General features: G+C 42.2%; 4 protein-coding genes and 7 non-coding genes across 12 annotated transcripts; 1 reads left to right on the forward strand and 10 right to left on the reverse strand.

Moving 5' to 3' along the window:
- Positions 1 to 2414: 2414 nt before the first annotated feature.
- LOC132797130 (uncharacterized) lies at positions 2415 to 7110 on the reverse strand. 2 transcript variants are annotated; one of them, XM_060808652.1, is made up of 6 exons: positions 5673 to 5792; positions 5456 to 5620; positions 4401 to 5388; positions 3234 to 4342; positions 2948 to 3177; positions 2415 to 2872 (listed from the first exon to the last, which is right to left on the reverse strand). In XM_060808652.1, the coding sequence occupies exons 2-6, from the start codon at positions 5527 to 5529 to the stop codon at positions 2601 to 2603; spliced, it is 2673 nt and encodes an 890-aa protein (XP_060664635.1). In that variant the 5' UTR covers positions 5530 to 5620; positions 5673 to 5792; the 3' UTR covers positions 2415 to 2600. The 2 variants fall into 2 exon arrangements, 1 of the variants encoding a protein (XP_060664635.1); XR_009633624.1 differs by lacking the exons at positions 2415 to 2872; positions 2948 to 3177; positions 3234 to 4342 and adding exons at positions 5893 to 5960; positions 6248 to 6697; positions 6757 to 7110 and having other exon boundaries at positions 5250 to 5388; positions 5673 to 5831.
- A 260-nt stretch (positions 7111 to 7370) lies between these two features.
- Positions 7371 to 10964, reverse strand: LOC132797134 (small ribosomal subunit protein uS7A). The gene is made up of 5 exons (XM_060808658.1): positions 10888 to 10964; positions 9962 to 10361; positions 8519 to 8635; positions 8172 to 8270; positions 7371 to 7529 (listed from the first exon to the last, which is right to left on the reverse strand). The coding sequence occupies exons 2-5, from the start codon at positions 10358 to 10360 to the stop codon at positions 7461 to 7463; spliced, it is 684 nt and encodes a 227-aa protein (XP_060664641.1). The 5' UTR covers position 10361; positions 10888 to 10964; the 3' UTR covers positions 7371 to 7460.
- LOC132797457 (small nucleolar RNA psi28S-1192) lies at positions 7607 to 7750 on the reverse strand. Its single transcript, XR_009633661.1, has one exon. It is a non-coding gene; the product is annotated as a small nucleolar RNA psi28S-1192 (small nucleolar RNA).
- LOC132797458 (small nucleolar RNA psi28S-1192) lies at positions 7778 to 7922 on the reverse strand. The gene has a single exon (XR_009633662.1). It is a non-coding gene; the product is annotated as a small nucleolar RNA psi28S-1192 (small nucleolar RNA).
- Positions 7956 to 8100, reverse strand: LOC132797459 (small nucleolar RNA psi28S-1192). The gene has a single exon (XR_009633663.1). It is a non-coding gene; the product is annotated as a small nucleolar RNA psi28S-1192 (small nucleolar RNA).
- LOC132797456 (small nucleolar RNA psi28S-2876) lies at positions 8340 to 8484 on the reverse strand. The gene has a single exon (XR_009633660.1). It is a non-coding gene; the product is annotated as a small nucleolar RNA psi28S-2876 (small nucleolar RNA).
- Positions 8874 to 9030, reverse strand: LOC132797455 (small nucleolar RNA psi18S-1854). The gene has a single exon (XR_009633659.1). It is a non-coding gene; the product is annotated as a small nucleolar RNA psi18S-1854 (small nucleolar RNA).
- Positions 9212 to 9367, reverse strand: LOC132797463 (small nucleolar RNA psi18S-1854). Its single transcript, XR_009633667.1, has one exon. It is a non-coding gene; the product is annotated as a small nucleolar RNA psi18S-1854 (small nucleolar RNA).
- On the reverse strand, positions 10435 to 10596 carry LOC132797454 (small nucleolar RNA psi18S-1854). Its single transcript, XR_009633658.1, has one exon. It is a non-coding gene; the product is annotated as a small nucleolar RNA psi18S-1854 (small nucleolar RNA).
- A 343-nt stretch (positions 10965 to 11307) lies between the features above and the next one.
- LOC132797132 (ADP-ribosylation factor-binding protein GGA2) lies at positions 11308 to 14378 on the forward strand. Its single transcript, XM_060808656.1, has 5 exons — positions 11308 to 11490; positions 11558 to 11718; positions 11848 to 12442; positions 12753 to 13762; positions 13841 to 14378. The coding sequence occupies exons 1-5, from the start codon at positions 11454 to 11456 to the stop codon at positions 14051 to 14053; spliced, it is 2016 nt and encodes a 671-aa protein (XP_060664639.1). The 5' UTR covers positions 11308 to 11453; the 3' UTR covers positions 14054 to 14378.
- Positions 14379 to 14466: 88 nt separating this feature from the next.
- On the reverse strand, positions 14467 to 16421 carry LOC132797133 (protein LST8 homolog). The gene is made up of 2 exons (XM_060808657.1): positions 16177 to 16421; positions 14467 to 16104 (listed from the first exon to the last, which is right to left on the reverse strand). The coding sequence occupies exons 1-2, from the start codon at positions 16291 to 16293 to the stop codon at positions 15274 to 15276; spliced, it is 948 nt and encodes a 315-aa protein (XP_060664640.1). The 5' UTR covers positions 16294 to 16421; the 3' UTR covers positions 14467 to 15273.
- Positions 16422 to 17384: the final 963 nt, after the last annotated feature.

A 17384-nucleotide genomic window follows, 5' to 3' on the forward strand; every position in this document is an offset into this window, starting at 1 on the left:
GGAACGAGTATCTGACGGTCGAGCACACTCAACTGTAGCTTTCTTACTTGTTTTCTTGGATTTGAATTACATTTTCTTTAAATATTCGTACATACATATGTACATGAACTTTTTTGGCTTATTACAATTTATTATACTCTATATTTATAAATGTTTGCGAGCATTTTTCTGCTACTATATAAAATATAGGAATAATCGTAATAAAATGATTTTTAAATTGCATAGTGTGAAATTATAAGGTTGCTAAAACTTATGCAGCGAAATTTGCCATTCAAAAGTGATTCAAACATGTTGTTTAAGCCTGTCCACGTGGGAAATTGTTAAGCCGATTGGATCCGTAGGCAGGGTTAAAAGAGGAGCGTGGTCCAGTCGATGAAAAATTGCCTTGTGACACTTCAGCTGGTAAATGGATTGGCCTCGGCATCATCTGTGGCAAGTCTGGCGGCACTTCACCGATCCCAAACATCACATTGGGTTTCAGAGTGCGATAGAAACGTTGACGCCTGCGACGCTCCTGCTTAAGACATACAAATTAAAGTATTTGAAGTTTCGCCTAAGTGAGAATACTAACTGTCATGGATTTCTTGCGACCTCTTGGCTCTATGGGAGGCTCTGGCATTGGTTCGTTGACCATCATGTAACTAGGACGAAACTCAGCGGCATGGCAATTGAGTGAGGTCTTGAATTGCGGCTGATTGCGCACAATGAATGCATTCTCATTGAAGGCAGGACGAGGACCAACGAATGAATTGGAGGTCACTCTAGGTGCACCCACAACAAAGTCGGGCACAGGGCGCACTATGGGACGCGAGGCACGTGGCGGGGGAGCTACATATGAGCTCGAAGGCGTCGGCAGCAGATGTCCTCGAGGTGGCTGCGAAGATGTTCGATTCATCGGCAATGCTGCTGGAGTCCGTCTGGCATCTAACGCTGGAGGAGGACGCTGCAGAGGCAACGATGGATGAGAACGCTGCACAGACAAGCGATGTGTTGAATATGTTTGTATTGGCGCTGGCGGGCGATTCATGTACAAGGAGTGTGAAGGACGCTGCACAGGCAACGACAAAGCAGAACGCTGCACAGGTAACGACGATGGCCTAGGAGTCGCGTGCAGCAAAGGCGAAGATCGATTCATGACCATCGAGGCTGGAGCTGGTGGACGTATCTGTGCTTGTGGTGTGCGACGGAATGAAGCATTAAACTGAGCGTTTACACCATGACGTGGCAGCGTTGTATTCGATGGCTGACGTTCCATAGAGCCAGGACCAGGATGATTGTTGTATGTCTTGCGGTTTTGAAAAGGCTTTGCTGGCGCCATTTGCTCACGAATTTGCTGGACAATCGCTGATTGTGTTGCTCGTGGCGTCACAACAGCAACTGTTGCAGCTGGTGCTGTTTCAGCTGCGACTTCAGTCTGCACTCCTGATGCTATGTCATCAGCTTTCATTGCTATTGGCTTCGCAGCGTTAGCCACTTTAGATTGCGGCTTGCCTTGCATGGAGCCAAGCGTTGGAAAGCCATCATCAAACCGTGGATCAAATACTGCTCCTGTCCCAATCGATGCACCAGTTGTTACTCCTACATCAACAGCGACCTTAGTTTGCGGCTTGATTTTCCTGTTGGGCATTGAGCCCACAGTGGGAAAGTCAGCATCAGTTGGCTTAAAAGACACTTGCCTAGTTGGTTCCTTCTGACCACGGGACAAAATACGCTTGACGTCAACTTCCGCCGAGTTGCTGCAATGAAAAGCAATAGTAATTATACAAAAAATCATAGGAAATTCTTGAATATATGACGTTACTTACTCGTTTGCATTGAACTCCATTAAGTTCGGACCAAGGAATTCAATGAGCGGAACAGTTCCACGACGAGAACGCAGCTGGGATCCGTTGTAAGAATCCTCTTCGATTGGATTCTGCTCAATATTGGCATTTTCATTGCAAATGTCTCGCCATCCGAGCTTCGCCTGATGCTTTTTGGTCGGCATCTCGCAAATTGAAAAACTGTAAGAATTAATTGTTAATGAATTGTTTTTTACGGGTTTCGGGGTTTTGCGGTTTTAAAGAAGCTTTGCAATTCTATTGTAATTTTGTAATTCGCGAATGGATCGAGAAATCGTTCTCCCGATACAGGCGCTAAAATGAATCAGAAATGAAATTGTACATTTGAAGTTTTTAGTTGCTTTCAAAAATAAAAACCGAGTGAAACAACGTGTACGAAACTAATTCAACCCAATGACAATAACTTTGAAATTTGCTTTAAATGTGACAGGAAATAAATGTGGCTCTTCGATCAACTAGACAATATCAATAAAATAAAATGTCATAACTTTATACATATCGCTTTATATTTAATACAACGAAGTAAGCAAGTCTTCTCTAACAATGTTGAAATATTAATGCATAATTTAACAAGTTTTTTAACTAATTTCGATAACAATAAGAAAATCATAGCTAAGATAAACAAGGATTTATATTAAGCATAGTTTAAGTTGGTTTAGAACAAAACAAAGAGTTATTTTCATAACAAATATTGTGCATAAAGATTAGGTTTTAGATATGTATTACAAAAAATATCAATACAAAATAGTTTTAGACAAGTTACTGATTAAGTTTTTGCTCGAAATGTTCGATGTACTGGAACAACCAGCGGGAGAAAACATTCATGTAAGCATCCACGCGAGAGATGACATTGAAACTGGCCACAGCCGGAGGTGGACATTCGCCGGCACCAAAGATGCTGCGCACAAAATGCTCACAATGAAATATGGCAACGATAACATCCGATTCGATGACATCCAAGCGCATGGCCAGCTTGGCCAGAGACTCGGCGAATTGTTTCAGCACCACGTACGTCTTGCTGCTGAATGCGGCTGCAAGAGAATGAAAGAGCGAGGGATAGATTTAAACTTGAATAAGAAAGAGAGAGAGCTATAGTGAACAATTACTGGACTGTCGAATGCGAGAGATGACAAAGTAGCGCTTCAGTAGCTGCTCCGCTGGCTCGGTAAAAACCACTTGACGCTGTTGTATCAATTCGAGAAGCGTGCGCATATCCTCAATGCAGATGTTGATGCCTTCGGGTTTCTTTTGGGCATCGCGCGTGTGCGCGTGCAGCACAAAATTCCACATGGACGAATTGGTGGGCTCATCCACATAAATGGGCAGACCAAAGATGCTGGAATGGAATGGAAATTACAAATATATCGATATCATGTTGTGCCTGCTACTCACGGACAAAGCTTGGCAAACGCCGTTGTTTGATTGACGGCATTTTCTGGCTGCCAATATGTCCAAATAGCTGCTTCCAATGGCAATTCGCTCTGCAGCTGCGGCACTGGCAAAGTATTGTTCTCGATGGCCTTCTCCAGCTCTTCGGTTTGATCGCGGGTCAAGCGATTCCAGTCGCCGGCATAGTAGACACCCTGCTGCGCCATCATCAATGGACTGGCCTGCACCCAATTGTAGCGGGCGGGCAAAGCGTTGAACGTGGGCTGCTGTCCACCTTCGTGGGGACCAATGAAACGCGGCGCCAATTGGCCAATGCTGTTGAGCAGACGATTCGTCGCACAGCTGTCGTTACAAATTACACATAACGAAATGGGCGGACGCAGTTCGTCCAGCTCAATGCTAACCAGACTGATCAGCAATGCCATCTTCAGGTACACATAACACTCCATGGGCACACAGTCTTGACTGAGTTGTGAGCTCAGCGCATAGACGAATGCATAATCCGAGAATTTGCCACAGATCAGAGTGTATAGCTTTTGTACGCTGGGCGGCATAAACTTCAAATCGACGTCAACATTGCAACGCTGCGCATTGTCCTTAACAAACATTCTATCACGTGGCAGTGGATCGATTGGGTGAGATCGTGGATCTGGCAGCCAGTTGGCATCGTTGCGTTTCTCCAGCTGAAACAGAGACTCTTGACTTTGCTCCGATGGCTCCACGTCCATGTCCAATAGCGGCGGACTTTGCTGACATGATGACGCTATTGTTGCCGGGCCAATTTGACGCGCTGTTGAGGAGCTGGCATTGAATTGCAGCGTAAAGTCGCTAGCTTGACTTGACGCACAGTTCCACAATGAACTGGAGGGCATTTCTTCGTCGTCGTCAGCAGAAAGCGGCGAGTTTCGGGTGGAGGACAATCTTTTGTGTGGCACATCGGGTACGCGAAAAACAGATTCGCTGATGAACTGACTATCATTGCCATCAGCTACACTGCTGCTTGGTGGAAAGCTGAGCACCGACTGCGATGGCAACTCCTGCGAAGGCAGCGACAACATCTCCAGCATTGCATCCGACTGTTGACTCCTATTTAAACGCTGTCGTTTACGACGCTACAAAGAAATTTAATGAATCTTATAAGTGAAGAAAGTATAAGCATAGAAAACTTACGTCCATTGAGACCCAAGATTTGTTGGTTTTCAAACTGGGCGTTGACTTTGCTAGCGATGCTGCCAAATTGAATGATAGACAACTGGCACGCAAGTCGACTCTACTAAAATTGAGTTTGCTGCCTGTCAAACTATCTGCAGACGACTCCAAATTGAAATCGGTTTCACTACCCTTCAAACTGTTCCCTGCGTTTGGCTGAGATGCATCTAAATCGAATGAGTTACGACTGGATGGCAACTGGTCATCATCACGTTCGAGTTCGACTTGCGAATCAACTGACATTTCCTTGTCCAGTGGCAACGATGACGACGCTTGCGAATTGTTCTTGGCCATGGCTCCGAGTAGCTCTTGGAAAAACGAGTCATCATCATCATCAAAAACATTAGGGATGATCTCTGATGGCAATGAACTCGCTTTACTCGACATTTGTTCGCGATGCAAACGTCGTTCTTGTAAACGCTTCTCAGCAGCAGAAATCGGTGCAGCAACTTGCTTTTTCTCAGTCGAATCACTGCGATTGAGATGGAGCCTGGGAATATTGGCATTGGAATTGGACAGCGTTCGCATGATGGGAATAGCAGTCAAAGGTATGGCGACATCTGCTGGCGGCACGAAATCCACAGTAGCCTTGGTTGGAGCGCTGGTTGCTTGTGGCGATGATGGCAGCTCCTGAAGCTCAGCTGCAGCTGGTTGCTCCACGGATTGCAGCCATTCGGTAAGAACCTTTTGCTTGTTCACACACTCGATGGGCGTTAGATTTTGACAGCTGAGACGCTGGCTGACCAATTTTGGAGGCTGCTCTTCGTCTAGATCTATAAATGCCAGCCAATTGTTAATTCTCTGCTGGTTGGAAAGGCGACTCACTCTATTGAGTTTTGGTTGGCACAGTAAATTCTTGCTGCCTGAGACAATTGGTGGTGTTGTTGAGGCAACGGATGATGTGACGCCGCCTTTGCTGGAACTGCTAACTGAAGGACTGATATTTGAACTGCAATGAAGTAAAATATATGTTGAAGAGCCTTCCTTAAAAAGATTTATTCATTGGCTGTGCTTACAGACTGGAAAAGCTGCTTGTGAGCTCACCAACCACTTCGATCGGTTCCTGCCTTAAGTTCTTTTCAGGTGACATGATTCAAATTGATAGTTGATCGAAGTGCTATTGTAATAACCGGTGACTTGATAGCTGGCGCCCAACTTCAGTTCACAATCATGGGTATGTGCTGCAATTCGGCATTTAAGTTAAGTTTGTTTAGAAGACTGTTTAGTATTTACCCCGTAAACGTATTAGAATTGGCCTGTAGACGTGATTTGGTTGTCGGCTCGTTGTCTCCACAGAGGCGCTGGGTAAAATTGCAATTATACAATAATTCTCAGTCACACGCAACTTTTGATATTCGCTCATGGACTGTGAACAATTGGGACACAAAGGCGCTGCAAGAAAAACCAAGAAAATTTATTAAAGTGTCTATCCAGAGATTAGCAAAACACTTGCCTTCTGTGGAACTGCTTCGAATCGCGTTGCGTTTGCAGTTGCCGCTGCAGTACCAAATAGATTGCAAGCTATCAATAAAATTATAAGAATTTTAAATGACTAATAAGTTAACAAAAACTCTTTCAATAATAGATATTGACACCTCTAATAAAATACTAGTATATATAGTGTTTCTAGCCTTTAGTTTTTGAGAAAGTTCTGACCGAAGGACGTGCTCGACTATTGAAGAATTTACACATCTACCTTATGGAGTTCCACATAAGTATACTCTATCTACATAAATATAATAAATACCCTTCCTAGAGTACGGTTGTACAAAAAGATTGCCAACTATTTGTGAGTGAAAGCAACTTACACCAATATTTCTGGAGGTGTGTAAGCGGAAAGGATGCCGTGTACTAAGGAGATGCCCAGTGGACAATTGTACTTGGTGGGACAGAAGATCAGACACTTCTGGAGCGGAATGTCCAGCAGACGCCACTGGGTATGCAACTGGGCAATATCTATGGCCTTGGGACCGTTGTTGCTGTTCGTCTTGAGCAAGTCGCGCACCAGGCCGTAAACGGAGTATTTGACGGCTTCGTCAAACTGCAAGGGTTCGCGATAGATGAAATGCAGTAGTTGTTGTCCGTGCTTCACTAGATCCGTGTAATCAAAATCCAGACGAATCAAAATCGGAGCAAGTGCCTCCTCCGGCTTGCGCGTTTCCGTGTAATTGTTTGTAAACTTTGCGACTGCTTCTTCAATTAAGCCGAACAACTCCGTATCACGGTAATACTTTTCAATTAGTTTTTGCTCATGAAATCTAAATTCAAATTTGGAATTTAACTCATCGCAGACTCCATTAACTTCCTCTTTACTCACTGGCTGTAGCGTTGTGTGGTATTTCCGCTGCTGTTTGTATTATCCGAAGATTGCGTTGTAATCGAGGTACTAACATTAAACATTTTTCATTTATTGGCATTAAACAACCAACAAAATTGAGCAAACTACTTATTTCTATATCAACAAAATTCGAATCCAGCTCTATGCGCAAATATTTCTAAAGTATGGCAGCACTATTCAACGAGAACAATGCTGCCACCCAGCAAGCAAATATTGCAATCGCAGTCGTTATCGAAACGAGCACATGGCAATCTCCGATAACTGCTTCAGCGATAATACGCAAAATTCAAATCGGCAAGAAGCGCCAAGCCAAGAAAGCGTGGCATCGTCGAATCGTCCCCATTGCTTATGAAAGTACGTATGTACAAATATTAGAAAATTTATTCAAAGATCTCTATAGGTATTAAAAAAAAAGCTTCATGTCCTATAATATTTTTGTTTTGTTTTACACAAGATTTATTTGATAAACAGTTCATGTGTAAAAATATAGCAGCTCTTCACGCTACCCCACCACACCATAGTTCCATTCAATGCACGCTTAAAATTGATAGAAAACGCTTTCGCTACTAACATATAGAAATTTACACCAAACGTAAAGTATCAAATTTTAATCGGACATTAAACAAAACGTTATTTGTTATTTGTGTGTTGTTTTTATATTGTGGATTTTGTTTTGTATCTCCTTAACGGTTAGACTTGGCAACACGCTCCAATTCGTCTTTCTTCTTGATGGCGTACGAGTTGGATGAACCCTGAAAGAGAAGGAAGTGCAAGCAAATTAGATAAACTCATTTATTTAAATAAATTCATTAAAAAGGGTTAAATTATTATTTGTTCTTTTACGTTTCTCGTGTGCACAGATGAGGTTAGCATCCAGCACAAGGATAATAAAAGACTCGATTAATTACTATCGTCCAAAAGCGAGTCTGCATCAATATCCAGTGTCATGACGCAGAATTAGACTGGACATAAAGAGATTATTCATTTACTCAATTAACAATATTGTTCTTCTACGTTTCTCGTGTGCAAGCCGAGGAGTTGCACAACAAGCACAAGGATAATAAAAGACATTGAATTTCTATTGTCCAAAAGCGAGTCTACGCCAATATCCAAGTGACATGACATAGAATTAGACTGGACACAAGTTACAACTGGTAAGTGATCTAATAATTATGAATAATTGTTCTTTTACGTTTCTCGTGTGCCAAATGAGTGTTATACATGTGGCACAAGGATAATAAAAGACATTTATCGTTGCTATCGTCCAAAAGCGAGTCTGCGTCAATATCCAATGACATGACGCAGAATTAGACTGGACATATTTAGAAATCCATTGTTCAGTAGTGTGAAACCAGGCAGACTATATCGTAGTGTATATTTTTGATGATATTTACCTTGGCGGCGTTGATCAGCTCATCAGCCAAGCACTCGGCAATGGTCTTGATGTTTCTGAACGCAGCCTCACGGGCACCAGTGCACAGCAGCCAGATAGCCTGTAAAAAGTAAAAAGAGACAATTTAATAAGACATTCAAAAGAACTCAATTCGAATTGTGATAATGTTGCAAATGTTTCTTCAGTTCATACGGCAAATGTCGGCAATTTACACATTGTACCGCTACGGATAAGATAGATATATATTTGTTATTGCCCACGTTATAAGAACGCAATCGCAGTGGGAACTGCGCACCATCGTAGTGGGCAGATGACAAATGGAATCATGAATGTGAATGCAATTTTTACCTGGTTGACGCGACGCAAGGGCGACACATCCACAGCCTGACGACGGACGGTACCAGCACGACCGATACGGGTGGAGTCCTCACGAGGTCCAGAGTTGATGATGGCGCTGACCAAGATCTGCAAGCGGAAATAGATTCCGAATTAATAATTTGTACAGAATGTCAAGCAAAGTGATGAAGAAAGTGCAATCAAGTGTGGTTTTAAGTTCCAAGAGAGCGGGAAGAGGAATTATAAATCTTCGAGCACTAGGATATTAAAACCTTTTCGTTTAATATGAGTCCATTTAAGAGTATGCTCAGTTTGCGGCACAGCAATCAAGCCGCCTGGCATTGAGGAGGACTACAATGGGGATCAATAGTTGTTTTTGTTGATTTTTGAACTTTATTAAGGAACGCATCTTTTAGCCAATGCCCTTAAGAGGAATAGTATATCATGGGTTTTAATGTAGTCCACTTGAATATCACACCAGCGTCTGATTCACTGATGCGGTTTTAGTCCTGGACATAATTTGGGTGTTTCAGTTTCGGATTAATGTAGTTTTAAGTTCCAAGAGAGCGGGAAGAGGAATTGTGAATCTTCGAGCACTAGGATATTAAAACCCTCATTGATATTAGTCTGTTTTGAGTTTAGATGCTCAGCTACAGTTTGGCAATTGAACTGTCTAGCATTGAGGAGGACTATATAAGTGTTTCTTTTGTCATATTGTTGATTTTTGACTTTATTAAGGTTCGCATCTTTGAGACAATGCCCTTAAGAGGAATAGTATATCATGGGCTTTGATGTAGACCATTTGAATACCACACCAGCGTTTAAATCACTGATGCGGTTTTAGTTGTGGTCATCAAAGCAAACTTCCATTATTTCTGATTAAAGTGTGGTTTTAAGTTCCAAGAGAGCAAGAAGAGGTTTATGAATTCTTCAGGCACTAGGATATTAAAACAATCATTCACTATTAGTCCTTTTAGAGGATGCTCAGTTGCAGCAGATTAAATATAAACTGCCTGGCATTGAGGAGGACTACAGAGAGTAAACTGAAGAGTGCGGAATTGTAGTTTTAAGTTCCAAGAGAGCAGAAAGAGGGCTAATCTTTGGGCGCTAGGATATTAAAACAATCATTTGTTATTAGTCTAAATTGTAAAATATGCCAAGTGCAAAAAGGAATTTGTAAGTTGCCTAGCATTGAGGTAGACTAAATTGGGAAAGTTTCTTCTATATGCTTGTAGTTGCAGTTGCAGTTGTAGTTTCAAGTTCCAAGAGAGTAAGAAGAGTTGTGGCTTCAAACACTAGGATATTGAAACAAAGTTTAATCTGCGTGCACATTCTACCTGTCGTCCATGTGGGTTATATTGGTCAATAGACGCAGTTTAGCATGGCACGCTATAAGCAAATATGTATAGTATATTTATACTATGTTTATATACTGAACATATCTATCGCATTTACCTGCAGTGGGTTCTCGCCGGTGAGCAAGTGGATGATCTCGAAGGAGTGCTTGACAATGCGGCAAGCCATCAGCTTTTTGCCGTTGTTGCGTCCCTTCATCATCAGCGAGCAGGTCAAACGCTCCACAATGGGGCACTGGGCCTTGCGGAAACGCTTGGCGGCATAGCGACCAGCCGAATGGGGCAGATAGCGAGCGAACTTCTCCTTCACGGAAATGTAATCCTGCAGCGAAATATCGTTGACGGTGACATCATCGCAAGACCAGCGGCCGAACAGCTTGATCTCAGGCAGTTCGGTGGTGGCAACCACATTTGTGTCGAGGACAGCCTCGGCAGCCTCGGTCTCAATGGGTGCCGGCTCCTCGAAGTTCTCCACAACGTTCTCAGCTACTTCGGCCATGCTGCAAAAGAACACAGAGAAGACGCGGGTAAAGTAAAAGCCACTTACTTATATATGATATATAGATAGATTTCTATTTATTGTTGTTGATTTTTGAACTTTATTAAGGATTGCATCTTTTAGCCAATGCCCTTAAGAGGAATAGTTAATCATGGCGTCTAATGTCGTCCATTTGAATACCACAACGGCGTCTTAATAATTCCACTGCTGCGGTTTTAGTCATGGACTTACGACAAAAAACAAAATATTCCAAAAAAAATAATGAAACACGTGTGATCAACACACCGCAGCAGCCACCGCACACAATTCACATACACAGCACACACAAACAACAAAAAAAAAGGAAAAAATCAAGCACCGTATTTAACCTCAATGGTGTGTGATTAAATTGTAATATTGCATTTTTTGCAATTTGTGTAAATGCATTTTGCACAAATTATAGCTTGTTGTTGATGGCCACTGCGCTTCTAATTGATTTGCTTATGTTTTTATGTTTATACACTTTGATTTTGATATAAAAATCTTACATTTTTCACGGAAGAAATCGGGGTACGATGTATGCGCAAAGACGTACGCCTGAAAAAGAACATGTTGTGGCAGTGTGCGTCAATGCCACAAAAATTGATTTCCGGCTAACATTAGCAGGGTTGCATTTCAGTGTGTAGGGCTGCAATGAAACACTAAATGACAAAGTTATCGAATGTTTCAATGTGTGTAAACATATGCATCTCTATGGCATTATCGATATCGAAGTATTACAAAGTGTACAAATGTAAAATCAAGCTATTTATTTGTTATTTATTTTTGCCATTTATTTTAAAATTGATACAAATAATTTTGGAGTATTCGCAAAATCGTCACACAAATTTTGTTAATTTTCATGATGTGTTCAGCATACTTAATACAGTTGATAACAGATAGTTATCGATAGTTTTGCAGATTATCGCTCCAAGTTGGGAGCAACAATGAAAAGCAACAAAAACAACATGATTGTTGTTCAAAATCACCGGAAAACGTACGTTCCTTAATTTTATATCAATTTGCAATTGTTTATAGAGTGGCGCAGATAATACGCTAAGCATTTAATGTGAAAATGACAACCGACGAAAGTATTATGACGGAGATGCTCGGTAAGTTAAAGCAAAGCAACGCAAGTGCAACAACTACAGCTGGTTTTTTTTGTGTGCTTGCTTGCAGATCGCGCAACGAACCCGGCTAAGGAAAGCGTCGATGAGCTGGGCGTGCAAATGTTTTGCATTGTTGTGCGCAGCAACAATCAATTGGTGCATAAAGCCCAAGAAATGATTGTGGCCAAAGTGCGCTCCAGCAACGTAACCGAAGCAACTCGAGCAATTGCGGTAAGTCTCTCTCATACACTGACACACACATGCAGTGACATGCTTACTGCCACACACAAAAACACTCACACAATGAATTTGCCTGTTTTGCGGTTTCTGATTGCGCTTTGTCACACAATCTCCATTTAGCTGCTAGAGGAATGTATGATGCAGTGTGGCGACGACTTCCAGGATGAGGCAAGCAAATTTCGCTTTCTCAATGAACTGATACGCCTGGTGTCGAAGAAGTATTTGGGCGCCGAGACGCCGCATGTGGTGAAGCAACGCATCATGGAATGCCTGCTGCTCTGGACAACCGAGTTTCCACAGCGTGTCAAGATACGAGATGCCTATGATATGTTGCGCAAAGAGGGCGACATCGATCATGTGCAGACGGCAGCGGCGCTGGCCAAGCGTCAGAGTGTGCTTAGCACCATAGATGAGGCCATGTTTGCCAAGCTGATTAAGAGCAAGGATCCGGAGAATTTTAAGCGTGCCAATCTGCTGCTGCAATATCGCATGGCGCAGGAGGCGCGACGCAATGATTTGCTCGCCCAGCATCGCATTATGCTGCAGGAGGTGCAAGAGACGATGCAGTTGCTCAATCAAATGCTGGACAGCTATAATCCCAGTGATCAGGACGTCAACGAAACAATACACGAGCTCTACAAGAGCTGCAAGAAACACAAGCCCATTTTCCAGCATCTGCCCGAGCTGTTGGGCGAATCGGATTCCCAGCTTATAGGTGAGTTTCGGATAAATAGGTTGCTAGTTGTGTTATAGTCATATTGACAAATCGGACCTCAACGATACCCTGTTGGTATTTCCCTAGAGGTTTTACAAACAATTTTTAAATTTTACTAGTTTTCAAATAACAAAGTTCAAACAATTAAAAAACCAGAATTAATACGTAATGTAGATTTTTCGAAATTAAAGTGTTACGAATATTCTTAGTATAACATTTTTGTAATACTCCAAACTAAAATGACTATTAACATTTAATCTCTTACTACTCCTTCTTAAAGTTATCTAAAACGTTCTTTTTTCATTCACAGAGGACACGCTGGAGACAAATGGTGAGCTGGTGGCGACCATGACGCGCTACAAGCAGCTGGTGCCGTCGCCCACCAAGTCTACCTCAACTGCGCCAGCGCCGCTAGCATCAGCAGCTGCAACAGCAACCACAACTGGAGCAACGGCTTCTACCAATGCAGCTTTGCTCAATGAGCTGCTGGGTGATCTGTTGATTGGGGAACAAGGTGGTCAAACTCCAGAAGCTGCCGCCGTGCAAACAGTTAACAACTCAAAACTCAATGTGCTGGCCGATTTGAGTGATATTTTCAGCAGTGCGCTAGCGGAAAGCGAGGACAAGCAACAGCAGCAGCAGCAACAGAGCGCCGAATCATTTCCCAGCAGCGAGCTGCTGGAGCCGCAAGTGTTGAGTCCAAAGAAGCGCAATTCCAATGGCAATGCTGATGAAAGCTTGGCCAATGGCAACTCAAATGCTGCAGCAGCTGGAGCTGCAGCTGGTGGCGTCAGCAGCCGCAAGATGCCACAGATCGATATGCTGAGCGAGGAGCTGTTCCAGCAGATACTGCCGGCCCAGGATCGTATGGCCAGCTTTAAGCGTGATCCGGAGAAGTTGACACTCAATGATTTGGCACGTGAGCGCATGCAGGAGGCGCTGGTGACGCCAACGCCAGCTGCTGCTGCTGCTGAAGTGACGGACGATGTGCCATTGTTGAGCGCAAATGCAAGCGCCACTGTTGTGCCTGAAACCAAGGAGCAGAAGCAGCCAGTGGAGCCAACGCCAACAGAAGCAGCTCCAGTTGTGGTTGAGGCACCACCGTTGGCACCCAAACATCTCAGTGAGATTGACATTGAGTTGGATAACGTGCAGGCAACGGGCGTGACGCGTGTCGTGCTGGACGACGATGATATGCACTTGAGCCTGAACTTCACCGAGGATCGGCCGAGTCGCCACGTCTCGGTCATTGTGATATCGGCCCAGAATAAGAGTAGTCAACTAGTCAAAGACTTTCAGTTCGAGGCGAGCGTGAAGAAGGTGAGCAGACAACCAGACAAATTGAAAATCTTCATATCTATATGACTTCCGTTTACTAATCCTCTTCTTTTTTTGTAGCCCTGCAAGGTGCGTCTTTTGCCGCCCACGGATAACGCGATGGCAGCTCACAAGTCATTCCGACCAGCCATACCCATCAATCAGGTGATGCTGCTGCTGAATCCAACGGGAAATCCAGTCGATGTTACCTGCATTGTGGGTTACAAGTTAGGCGATGATCCCGATCCCATCAAGGAGTCAATTGTCGCCAAGGGCATTGCCTATGTCGACTAAGTGCGCTAATTTTATCAAGTCAATTTTTAATTTCGTATTCCTTATAATGTGTATGAATTCGTTTCTCTAAACCAAAAAAAATCTAAAAGTGCGAGCGGTGCAGCAATATTTATTGTTTCTCCCTTTCTCTGTCTCTGTCTGTATTGTGCCCATCCAAAAACAAAATTATGAATTATGATGTATTTATCGGTACTTATCGTTTTTATTATTATTATTATAATTATTATATATGTATACGCCTATAAGGTTCTATTAAATCGCATTCCCACAAACACATATATATTTATATATAATTCTATATATATATATCAGCAATAATATATTATTATAAAAAAAGTGTATGCAAAAATGTCGCTACAAAAGCAATATGCGCATTTTTTTAGAGGTAGAACCAGATCAGTTCTGTGTTTAGGTTTTGTTTTTTTTTTTATTTCTTTTTGATCCAAAATGTGTCGCCTCGGACCCAAAACTGTCTTGCCATCATCCTCCCCTCGCGACTCCCCAAAGTGCATCTTCAATCAATTTTCTGCATCGGAGCTGCCAAAAGTGTTCCTTTCTCAATCTTGTGACTAGGGAATTTTGGTAATTCAGCAAATTGTATGTTCTTTGTTGTTGGTGGCCAAAAAAAAGTGCAACACACATTCTCAATATTTAGATTCAGTTCAGTTTTCTTCGTTTTTGTTTTGTTTGTGTTTTTTTTTTTGGCCCATCGCTGGTCAGCCATCCAGCAGGATTGATGATGATCGTGGAGTTGCAAATGACTCGATTATCTTGACCTATTGTTTATCGTGTGTGGATTATATACATGTCAATTGTGTATGTCAATTAACTGTTTGCTCGCATTAAATTTGTTGTCTATAAATTTTGTTGTTTGCTAGTATTATTAATTTAAGAATTAATATTCATAAGAAATAAACAATACGTAAATAAATGCAATGTTTATAAAGAAAAAACTAACTAAAAACTGTAACTACTTCAATCAATTAATTGACAGTTAAAATCTGAAGTAATTTCAGTTTGTGGTTAATTTGAATTATTAATATTGCGTTTTTTCACGATTCGTATCATTTCTTAAGATATTCAATAGAAGAATAGATGCCTGTCGCAAACAGTTAATTGGCATATTTTACTGTATGCATATACATATATATGTATATATACTATATAAATTAATTGCTAAACCACTAAGGCCTACCTCGCCAACCTATGCATGAACGACTCTAATCGGCGACAATTTCGTCTTTAAAGGATAGTGCCGTAATTGCCTTGCTGTGGCCCGTATAATCGCGCGCCAATGCTTTGGTATAGAGCTTCCAGAGGCGCGCAATACCATCGGAGCTGGCCGTGAACAGCCATTTGGAATCGGCACTAAATGCAGCATCCCACACCCAATAGTTCTCGATGGACAGTTCGCGCCATTTGGTGAAATCATCCGTCTTCCAAATGCATGCGGTGCCATCGCCCGATGTCGTCACCAGCAATCGCGAGTCTGGACTGAATTTGCAGCGCAATATTGAACGACTGTGCGCCTGTATCTTCTTCTTGGGACAAATGATGCTCAGTTTCTGGTGGGGATTAATGCTTAGCTGCCAGATGTAACAGTTGCCCTTGTTGTTTGCCGCCGCCATGTAATGTCCATCCGGGGAGATGGCCACATCTTGTATGGATGCGTCCATTTCGGGCACCAACTGTTCGTGCTCCTCGGACTTGACGTCCCACAGATAGACGCCGCCATTCTGTGAGCCCATTGCAATTTCCACTTGATTGGGATGCAGACAAGCCGCATTAACAGGCGCCTGACAGTCAAAGACACGGGAACAATGCGGCGGAGCAGAGATCATGTCCCAGATGCGCACACGATGATCCTCGCCGGCGGTAAACATCCATTTGCCCTCCTCCTGGAAACCTAATCGTGTCACATTCTTTTGCACACCATCGAAATTGATCACCGGCGCCGTGCAATTCGATTCCAAATCGTACAGTCGAATGCATTGATAGCCACACGCAGCCAGGCGTGTCTTGTCCGGCGTACGATCCAGCGCATTCACTTGCTGGCCATAAGCGATAAAAAGGCAATTGCAGTTAATTGTGTCAATGTCTCAGATTCGAGTCTCTCCACTTACCGAGGTCTCCACAAAGCGCATGGTTTTAATGCAGTTGCCGGTGTGCGCCTGCCACACTTTGATGGTGTGGTCATAGCCACCAGTGGCTAGTATAAGCTGGTCTTCCGTCGCTTCCATTGCGGCACAGTTATTGTGTTGTTATTGCGTGCTAAGCTTGCACATCGCCGTATTTAGAGTTCTTTATGTTTTCGTTTTTTTTTTGTTGAGAATTTTGGATATTCTGGACTGGAGCCAGCGTGACCGCAACTGAAACACCATAATATACTAATTTAATTTTCAAAATATACTAAAATATACCATCGTTTTTATCCATGGGGTGGTTACTCTTGAGTGCGAAACATTATTCGCAATTTTCTGGAATTTTCAAGAAAAAATAGTGTTTTTTAAACGCCTTATTCCATTTTCCATTATTAAAAGTAATTGTTAATAGTGAATAATAGTTAAAGACTACCGATAACAAACGTAATAACAGTAAGTCATTAATCGATAACTTATTTGCTCCGCATGTCGATATTTGCTCCACCGCAATGCAAGGATTCGTTCAGCGGTTCAAAAACATGTTGGTTCTTCAAACTCGAAGTTCCGCTGGGAACAGATTGTTTAGGTGAACAATTATCCTTTGGCAGGTGTAGTTTTATTATTTGCTGCTCTTTAACATTTTATACAAGTCAAATTATTAATTATATATTATTTTTTAGTCGAAAATCTGTTAATTTCTTTATTTTACTTTCTTATCATCTTCTATTACAATAGAATCCATCTGTTATAAAACTCGGTGTACGTGGTGCTATTCGTTGTGTCCTTGTCGTTAAGAGTGGAACACGTTTCGAAACTAGGACATGCTCCTTTTAGCATAAATTCTCTTATACTCTATTTTCTCCTTTTCTCTCTTTAATTTGTTCACATACTTCTCTTTTAACGAAATCTTTAGTTAACCGTTTTAGGTATGGGATGCTTTTTGCCAGATTTAGAACGTTTTCGCTCGGAATTAAACCCAACATACAGTGAAAGCTTTTTAGCCTTGACTTTTCATTAAATAAATTAAAATAAACCGGAATATTCCATTTTGTTAAGATTCGTAAAATCTTTGAATGTAATTCAATCGTCGAGATATGGTTTATTAACTAGTGTTCCTTCCAAGAAAAAGTTATATATTTTCCTTATCCTGTCACGTTTTTAATGGACAATATTAAGGACAATCGGCTTGT

The sequence above is a fragment of the Drosophila nasuta genome, chromosome X, assembly GCF_023558535.2.
Source record: "Drosophila nasuta strain 15112-1781.00 chromosome X, ASM2355853v1, whole genome shotgun sequence".
Classification (NCBI taxonomy): Eukaryota; Metazoa; Arthropoda; class Insecta; order Diptera; family Drosophilidae; genus Drosophila; species Drosophila nasuta.

Excerpts from the sequence above, each read along its gene's own strand:
- LOC132797130 (XM_060808652.1), bottom strand. The coding sequence starts at position 5,529 with ATGTCACCTGAAAAGAACTTAAGGCAGGAACCGATCGAAGTGGTTGGT. Across the intron at positions 5,389-5,455 it reads ACAAGCAGCTTTTCCAGTCT|TTCAAATATCAGTCCTTCAG; the intron begins GTAAGCACAGCC and ends ACTTCATTGCAG. Across the intron at positions 3,178-3,233 it reads GCGTTTGCCAAGCTTTGTCC|CATCTTTGGTCTGCCCATTT; the intron begins GTGAGTAGCAGG and ends ATTCCATTCCAG.
- LOC132797134 (XM_060808658.1), bottom strand. The coding sequence starts at position 10,360 with ATGGCCGAAGTAGCTGAGAACGTTGTGGAGAACTTCGAGGAGCCGGCA. Across the intron at positions 8,271-8,518 it reads CCTTGCGTCGCGTCAACCAG|GCTATCTGGCTGCTGTGCAC; the intron begins GTAAAAATTGCA and ends TACTTTTTACAG. Across the intron at positions 7,530-8,171 it reads AGCTGATCAACGCCGCCAAG|GGTTCATCCAACTCGTACGC; the intron begins GTAAATATCATC and ends CTTCTCTTTCAG.
- LOC132797132 (XM_060808656.1), top strand. The coding sequence starts at position 11,454 with ATGACAACCGACGAAAGTATTATGACGGAGATGCTCG. Across the intron at positions 11,491-11,557 it reads TATTATGACGGAGATGCTCG|ATCGCGCAACGAACCCGGCT; the intron begins GTAAGTTAAAGC and ends GCTTGCTTGCAG. Across the intron at positions 11,719-11,847 it reads AAGCAACTCGAGCAATTGCG|CTGCTAGAGGAATGTATGAT; the intron begins GTAAGTCTCTCT and ends ATCTCCATTTAG.
- LOC132797133 (XM_060808657.1), bottom strand. The coding sequence starts at position 16,293 with ATGGAAGCGACGGAAGACCAGCTTATACTAGCCACTGGTGGCTATGAC. Across the intron at positions 16,105-16,176 it reads TGCGCTTTGTGGAGACCTCG|CAAGTGAATGCGCTGGATCG; the intron begins GTAAGTGGAGAG and ends GCTTATGGCCAG.